This window comes from Etheostoma cragini, chromosome 11 (genome assembly GCF_013103735.1).
Source record: "Etheostoma cragini isolate CJK2018 chromosome 11, CSU_Ecrag_1.0, whole genome shotgun sequence".
Taxonomy (NCBI): domain Eukaryota; kingdom Metazoa; phylum Chordata; class Actinopteri; order Perciformes; family Percidae; genus Etheostoma; species Etheostoma cragini.
In genome coordinates, this window is record NC_048417.1 from 27,744,674 (window position 1) to 27,753,704 (window position 9,031).

Consider the following 9,031-nt stretch of genomic DNA (forward strand, 5'->3'; position numbering starts at 1 on the left):
TGGTTTCCTCCTGTGGTGAAACCTCTCCTGTATTTCTCCCAATTTATGATACATTTTCACAATGTTTTCCTTTTTGTCATATCAGTCTATTTTTGGCACAACACAGCGAGTTTAAGCTCTAAGATTCTAAAAGTATACAGTTTCCTTCCAGACAACACTACAAAAAATGTCGTCATGGCATGCATGTGACGCAGAATGATAAAGAGCCTCGTCCTTCTTAGAGGAAGAGGGAAATGTAGACTAAACTAAATACTCAAGCCAGAATCTTATACATCTGCATTCCTTCCTGAAAATTAAAAGACTAGTTTGGTGCCTATTGAAAATGTGCCTTTTTGGGATGGGCCGATTGCTTGGCCTGTTGTATCGCTGCTTGCAACTTTCTCTGAAACCATTGTACACCAAAACTACCTGCAAACGGACCCCAAAGCACTGTATATGCAAGGCAACTCAATATGATATAGTGTCAGCAGAAAAAGCCTTTTTATTGAGTTTCCTCTTAATAAAATGCTCTGAATTAATTTCATTTATTTATTAATATCCAATATCCAACACTGTCCAAACAACTCCAAGTAACCCTAAATAACTAACTGACCCAAACGCAAGTTCATAGGGTACCAAAAAGGTACTGCTGATTACAATTACTGTCGATTATGTTAATGGTGATGATTATGATGGTGATGATGATGACGTCAGGGGGTGTTTACTCTATATTTAGACCTCAGCTGAGGCAGGTGTGTGTGTATGACTGGAGCGGAGGGAGAAACTATTTTTCAACCGCATTTTGTGAGACAGACGGTTTTCCATTGTTTAAAACAAGTTTATTTCTGTTGCTGTTGCAGGTATAAAATGAAGAAGCGGATCGTTGTGACACTATGAACGAATGCGCATTGATTTAATGACCGGTACCTACAATATATATATATATATATATATATGTAGATATACACACACACACACACACACACAACCGGTCAAACGTGCTTGGTCGGAACTATTCACATCTCTTTGGGCGGTCTGGGATCAGGACGTACGTTCAACTGGCATGTGACACAAGAACGGGACAGTTAGCTTTAGGAAAAGGTACGTTTCTGTTACACGCGGGTCAAGAACGTGACACAAACCCCGGTCTCCAAGGTGAAAGTCCTGTGTTGTTTGACCCATCCAACAACCCAACCAACCTCCTACACAGAATTTCATCTTTTCATACTACTTGCTACCGCTGCCGCTCTTTGTACTACATCATCTTAAAGTGCTGTGTACCTGCTGCTCTGCCCGGTGTGTTCCATATATGCTGAGTGGTGCTTTTTGCATCGTAATGGACGCTGAGGGGCACTGCCCAAGCGTCTGTATTTTCTGAGTTGGGACTGAGAACTTGGCTTGGCCTACTAGAACCACCATTTCTTTTTTGATGTCTTGTTTGACTTCCTTCTTTGTGTTTTTTTACCGGCCTTGGTGATTGTCTTCTCAGTCTTATGAGTTCCAGCTGTTCATCAGGTCACCTGTCGATGTTACAGCCCTTGTTGCCTCGTGTATTTAGTCTGAGTTCTCCCCTTTGGTTGGTGTCGGTTTACCATCGCACCTTGAGTTTCTAGTGTTCAGTACATTCATTTGTTCTGATAGATTTCTGTTTAATTACTGGACAAAGAAAGAGGATGTACTGTATAGCTGCAAGAGTTAGAGTTATGGTCAATTACTTGCTAAGCCCTTTGCAAAGTGTTCTGCCATATGGTGACCTTGTTTTTCTATGATCAATCTTTAAACTGGGAGGAACTCAACCCCCCCTCAGGGTTTGAACCCTTAGAACACAATTGTCACATTAAATAAACACATTTCTTACAAGTCTGATATATTGAGAGCTCCAGAGCTGATACATATCATAACACTCGTTTTTGTGCTGACTACTTCATCTACTTTTGCACTCCTACTCTCCAACCCTCCCCATTTTCCCTGTAGACTCCTGATTTCCATTTCAACACTACTCCCCGATAGTTCTCGCAGTTTATGTCAAATTACCACACCTTTTTTTTCTTTTTCATATAAACTTGTTTCTGTCACTTCACAACAAGTTTAAACCCTAACTCTCTGAACGTTACTGTTTCCATCTAGACAACAATACAGCTACAACAAACGTTTTTTGTGGCATGCAGGTGACTTGAAGGAGAGCCTAGTCCTCCTCAGACAGAGAGGAATAGAGATTACTGTATATCTTACCACACTTATGCTAAATAGACTACATTTTTGGTCCTTTCATGAAGTGAAAAAAATGGTTTCCATGGTATATGTTTTTTCAGTCAATAACCCCATTGCAGTGCCTTGCTCTTTCACTTACTTTTGGGTGTACTATATTACTCAGCTCTGGGATGAGTGTGATTGGCCACATTTGATATACCGTACGTACCCAAGGAAATTTCCAATAAATCCCATGATGATAATTTGGGGCCGAGACGCAAAGCTTTTTTTGATTTTGGCCACAGACACAATGTCACTAAGCACTTTGTACTGTGAATTCCTCAAGACACGTGATAAGTTCCAGAATGGGAACATTTTCTATTTTTTTAGGGACACATTTGAAACCTGTCTATGGACTAATTTGATCCTACAGTGTTTTTACTTTGCACTTGCTTTTGGATCATTACAAAAAATAATGCAAATTTTTTATCTGAAATTAAAAAAGATAGCGTCTGTTGCACAGCATACATTATGAACAGGTAACTAAGTGGTCTTGAAGAAGATTCTATTCTGTCTTTCATTTGGACTTGGTCCTGACAAGTCCTGTTCTTGGACTTGACAAAGTTTGACTTGACTACACCACTATTCATCTTATCATCACTGCTTTACTTCGTTTCTAATCTGAAAATACAAGTCAACAGCTCCATCTTCTGGTGAGTCAGCAGAGACTAACCCACTGTGGCAGTTTAAGTTTGCAGATAATGTAGCTGAACAGTGATTGTTGCGTGGTACAGGCTGCTATGATAAGGGTTTCTGCACACATCTGTCATCCAGGTGGACCGAAAAGTGGACCACCAAAAAAAGGTCTCAGGTCTTCAACAACTGCCTCATTTAGTTTGGTTGAATCAGACTAGGGTTGGTTTCACCTTTTCAACATGTCATTATTGTCTCTTGTCATTTCACATCAGTGTGAAAAATCGATAAAAAGACACAATATTACATTCTGAATATGTATGTTTATTATCATATGCCACTTAACAACAAATCCTCTATGCTATGTAACATTAAATAAATTACAATTCTGATGATTTTATAATAAAAAAAATTTCAATCCATTGCTCTTTACATTATTTGTTAAATTTGAACTTTCTCTGTCCTATGATTACATGTTTCTCTGGAAATGTGAGTGCAATGATCCGGTGAACTGTAGATAATCCTGTCTTTTCAAAAAATATATTTTGTTTCTCTCAACAGGACTTCATAGTACTTTATGTAATTATGTCATAAAGACAATATACTGTATGTTAACCAGGGATCACATATGAATTGACACTAAATTGAAATGATTACAACAACTTTGTAACGGGCCCAAGATCTTTTTGTACTGACAGTTTAATGTGAAACACAACTACAGTTCACAGCTGATGTTTTTCTATACTTGATGGGAAAGTGGGGCTGTTCTTTTTTTATCAGTGAAACAGAGGCCGAGCAGGCCTGGGATTTCTGTTTGCAACAAAATCATCATAAATCACAGAGATGATGCTTTGACGAAATATAGAGACATAAATACAAAGCTTTCATAGCGCTTTTGCTGTGTTGGGTTGAAATGTTTCATGTCACTAGTGATTACCTAGAAACAGTATATGGTGCTTATGACTCTTTCTTTAAATGCAACAGCATCAGAGAGACACAATACACAACAAGATAAAGCTAAAGAACAGGCCTTTCAATTGTTGATCATACACAATTTAGACTTAAACACAAGAAAGTATATCTTCCCTTTCTATATTTCATAAGTCACACACTGGAAATATTTATTCATTTAATCCTTAGACCAAGTCTGATCCCAGTTCCTCCACAGCCTCTCTACAGCATGTTGGTCTCACAGGAGCCAGGCTGCAGTATCTGAAGAGTAACTATGAGTTTAACTGCTTTTCTAAACCAGGGGTAAAGGAAGGCATATATCACAGGGTTTAGACCAGAGTTACAAAGGAACACAAAGAGAACATCGGATGCAGATGAAGCACTGACCAAGCTGTCACCTGCAAGAGAAACAGAGTAATATGGGCAGTAACATATTAGAAACACAACTACCAGAACACCAAGAGTCCTGGCTGCTTTCAGCTCAGATTTCTTTGCCTTTGGAGTCCCTGACAGCTGGAGTGTGACAGCTGTAATGTGAGAGCGCATGGCACGGGCCTGAGATACAGCCACAGCAAATACTCTCAGATACAGAGCTACGATGACAGTAACTGGAACAATTAAGGACAAAACAAGATCTATTAGTCCTGTGAAATAGTCAATGACCAACAAACATTCTCCGTAGCAGGAATTATACCTCCCCGGTTGAGTCAGGTCATCCTTCACAAAGAGAAAGCTGTAAGAAACAGAACAGAACCAACACAGACAAACACTGAGTTTAACTCTGTTCATTGTGATTCTGGTGGTGTAATGCAAAGGGTCACAAATAGCCACATACCGGTCAACTGATATAAGCACTATGTCCCCTAGTGAGGCTACGGTAATGATGATTGAAAAATGATTATAGAGAAAACACACAAAGTCACCAAGAAACCAGCAGGATGTTTTTTTGAGGATTTCTCCCGGCATCACCACGAGGCCCACTAGAAGGTCTGAGACAGCCAAAGAGCGGAGGAGGATGTTGGTGGGGGTGTGGAGCTGCCTGCAGGGAAAGTAAAAAGTATTAATAAACCAACAACACTGACAGAACAACCCTAACCAGTTCTCAAAATAAAAAATATGAAATCCATATTAGCTTGAATATTTTTCAATCCACCACATCAGTAAGAGTGGACAGTTAAAATAACTTGGTTGAGAAAGAAAGCAATGATTAATATTGGTAACAGAGTAGACATGAACAACAGTCTCTGGCATCAAAGTCATTTGGAGCAACATCATTCAGAACTAACTCAAAGACAATTCTTCCAAATATAAAGCAGCTGTTTAAGTTTTAAAGTTACAAATCCTGTAGAGAGAAGCAAAGAAGTTAATATCTGCCTGAAGTGGGAGATTGAGATAATGATGAGCAGGTTGAGAGTCACAGTGATCAGAGAGATGGAGTACCACACAATGTAAATGAGCAGTGTTTGGGGCCAAGGAGACGAGGGCTTCCTGCAGGAGGTGTTTGGGAACTGTGGAAAGCAGAGCTCGGCTCTGTCCTCAACCTCCATCTGCAGAGGTCTGCAGATAGCTGCAGCTCTGGCAGCTTTCTGAACAAACCTGAGTCATGTAACTGATTTATCTCTCTCTCATTCTCTTCATCCCCTCCTCTCTATCAGTCCCTGTTTGACTCTGATGCCCCTCCTCCCTTACTCTGCACATCCCACTATCACTCTCTCTGTTACCATGCCTTTCTCACTGTCTCTCTTCTGTCATTTTCTACCCTTGTTTCCTTTCCTTTGTCCTATTATTGATAACTTTTCAAGTTTCTACAACAGAAGTTTTGCATTTCCAGCTCTATCTCTACAGCCATGTGGAGTAAGGTCTTGCTACACAACAGATGCATTCTGGGATAGGGGAAAACAGCACTCTGGGTTGTTTACATTTCTTTGACCCAATCACAATTAACTCAGGAGACAATAAGATCTGGATGCAGACATGGTAGCTCTGCTAAATAGTCTCGGTAAGGATCTTGGTTTGGTGAAACACTTGTACCTGGTAAATGAAAACGCCATATACAATAATTAATCAAGGTAAATCACACAATACAGTAACGTGAGCTATTTAAATTAGCTGGACACATGGTTAGACATAATTTGGTCTTACAAGAGTACCGCCATGTGTGCTTTTTCTCTAGCAATCCTACTGATAGGCCCAGAAAACTCTGCTGGATGACTCGAATCAGCCAGGCGCTCAATCATGTCATCAACATGTGGCACAGGTTCAGGTATCATAAATCAATACAAAACCGTATTGTGGCATCCTTTTTTTTTAACCAACACCATTGGATTATACCACTCACTTTTGGAGCACTGGATGATCCCCAGAGACAGCATCAGATCCACTTCTTTTTTCAACGACACCAGGAGGCGCTCTTGGATCCTGTAACTCATTCGTTTAACTGGAGCCTCCGCCTCTAACACAACACCATGCTCCATAACATTTGTGCGACCTGGGTACTCTTGAAATATTTGACGATTAAATAAAGCTTTTACCTGATTTTAGCGATCAGCGGGCAGATGGTCCAGGTCAGGTTCCGCTGGGGCTGCTGAGGGCAGATACTGGTCATCTACCACCTCTTCCTCCTCCACAGCTCTGATCATCAATACCTCTGCCTTAATCTGAGGTCTTTCAGCCAACTCCTTTAGGAGGTTCACATGCAGCACCCTGCTGGAACGTGGTCGGCTTGCAGTAGAAACTTGGTAGGTGGTGGGTCCAAGTTGCTTCTCCACCTCAAAGGGTCCCTGCCATTTTGCCAGCAGTTTGCAGTCAATGGTAGGCAGCATGACTAGGACCTTCTGACCTGTATAAAGGTCTTCTTCCGAGTCAACTTATTATCCCATGATGATGACGATGATGTTAACACCCCCTTCTGCTGGTCACCTTCCCAGGCCCCCCGAAGCAAGGTCAATGGTCCCCTTACCTCATCACCATACAACAGTTAAATGTAGAAAACCCAGTAGAGGCCTGGGGTACTTCCCTGAATGCAAAAAGGAGGTAGGGTAGCTACTGTTTTTGATAGTCAGCTTCCTGTCTTGTCTTGTCTTTTCTAGCTTCGCTTTGTTTGTCTGATTGTCCTGCCCCGCCCTAATGTCATTCACCTGATTTGTCACCTGTTCCCCATTACCTCGTTACCTTGGGTATTTAACCTCTAGTTCCCTTTGTCTAGTGCTTGATCATTTTGTGCTGTAGCTGTTCAAGTCGAGTTCCTCCTGCCCGTGAGTTCCCCCGTTCTGCATTTTACTGCCTGTGGTCCTGCCCTGCCTGTGATCCTCTCCTTATCATCCCTCGTGAGTGTTCCTTGTGGAGTTTTCCCGTTTGTTCTCGCCATCCCCTGTGCCTGTTTTGGTTTTTGGAACTTTTGGATTTTTTGCCTCTTTGTGTTACCAATAAAGCCGTGCTGAAGCTTCCTCCTGCCTGCTGCCTATGGCATTTGGGTCCTCATCTCAACCCCCACCGTAACAGGCAGGTCACTACCCAGCACTACTGGGAAAGGAAGGTTGTCAGCAACTCAAATGTTCAATAGGTAGGGTTGTCCTTCAATGTAAACATCAGCAGTGGGGTAAGTTTTCTTATCACACAGCAGATGGGAATGGTTTCCAGGGCGCACATAACATTAGCTGGTACAAACTGCCTGTGCACCAGGGTCTGATCATTGCAAGAGTCAATTAGGGCATTCACAGCTTTACTGTTAACTTTGACCTTTGTCATCTTCATGGATTGATTGCCATAACATTTATGTTAATTTTTTTAATGGCACAACACACATCTGAGTTAGCTTAGCGGATCATGTCCCGGCGGTAGTTGTTCATTACGTAGTGACCGCAACAAATTACAGGGCATTATTACCACGTGGCTCAGGAACACTTTGGAAATCCATTGTCAGTTAACACAGTTCATCGTTACATCTACAAGTGCAAGGTAGAACTCTACCATACAAAGTGGTAGACATATATCAACAACACTCAGTAACGCCACCGGCTTCTCTGGGCCCGAGCTCATCTGAGATGGACTGACGCAAAGTGGAAAAGTCTGCTGTGGTCTGACGTGTCCACATTTCAAATTGTATTTGTAAATCATCATAGACATCATGTCCTCTGGGCCAAAGAGGTAAAGGACCATCAGCGCAAAGTACGAAAGCCAGCATCTGTGATTTTACTAGGGTGTGTTATTGCCCATGGCATGGGTAGCTTGAACATCTGTGAAAGCATCATCAATGCTGAAAGGTACATGAAGTTTTGGAGCAACCTTAGTTTATTTGACTGACAAAAAAATCAGTTAGTAGAAAAACCCTTTGTGAAGCTGAGAGGATCTGCAGAGTCGGGAGATAATTCTCTCTGGATTTGTGACTGACAGCGATCTATCTGACGTCACACACGTTATTGAGTTCCTTTATTGAGTTCCTTTGATTATTAAAGATCTAAAATGTTCCGATTGATTAAATTGTATTATTATAATTGTACTTATGGCAGACACAATATCAACTAAAAACATCACTGTTCAGTAATGATTGCATCAGATGTTTATTTTTTTCATGCTGTCTTCACACCTTCGATTGCAGTGACACCTCATTGGTCGAGATGTCATCATCTGACTAACCAGGTGTGAACAAAACTTCCTATCCAGAGGGGTTTAGCACATCGCCTTTAGGACCCACTAATGGGCTGCAAAACATCATTCATAGAGAGGCAGATATCTCACGGGACCTTGTGTGTATGACTAGGCTCACTAAACAGGCAAATTAAATAAATGGTCATTTTAATTTCATCTTTATTTTAAAATAATACAAAAAAACACGCTTATGATGTCAAATAAACACTTGTGTGATGATTTATTGAGAGGTCTAGAGTTGTTAGCAAAACTCTTTTTTCCCAACTACTTCATCTACTTCTGCACTCCACACACTGCCCACATTTTCCCCGGGAGACAACTGTTTGTCATTGCCCTCTGCTGGTTTCCTCTTGTGGTGAAACCTCTCCTGTATTTTGATACATTTGTTAATCAAAATTCTGCATTCTTCTTATCAACCCTCTTTTTGGCACAACACAGCCAGTTTAAGCTCTAAGACTCTAAAGGTATACAGTTTCCATCCAGACAACAATACAGCTAAAACAAATGTCGTCATGGTATGCATTTAACGCGGAAGGATAGAGAGCCTACTCCTTCTTGGAGGAAGAGGGAA

General features: G+C 41.2%; 1 protein-coding gene and 1 long non-coding RNA gene across 2 annotated transcripts in view; one reads left to right on the forward strand and one right to left on the reverse strand.

Moving 5' to 3' along the window:
- The window catches only part of LOC117953431, a 12,498-nt gene extending 4,575 nt beyond the window's left edge, over window positions 1–7,923 (forward strand). The window contains exons 2-3 of the long non-coding RNA XR_004658610.1: window positions 1,075–1,080; window positions 7,798–7,923. This is a non-coding gene — a long non-coding RNA (uncharacterized LOC117953431). The remainder of the gene's footprint in view (window positions 1–1,074; window positions 1,081–7,797) is intronic.
- Window positions 4,028–5,500, reverse strand: LOC117952827 (trace amine-associated receptor 13c-like). Its single transcript, XM_034885388.1, has 2 exons — window positions 5,188–5,500; window positions 4,028–4,852 (listed from the first exon to the last, which is right to left on the reverse strand). Exons 1-2 carry the CDS (start codon window positions 5,358–5,360, stop codon window positions 4,036–4,038), a joined length of 990 nt encoding a protein of 329 aa, XP_034741279.1. The 5' UTR covers window positions 5,361–5,500; the 3' UTR covers window positions 4,028–4,035.
- Window positions 7,924–9,031: the final 1,108 nt, after the last annotated feature.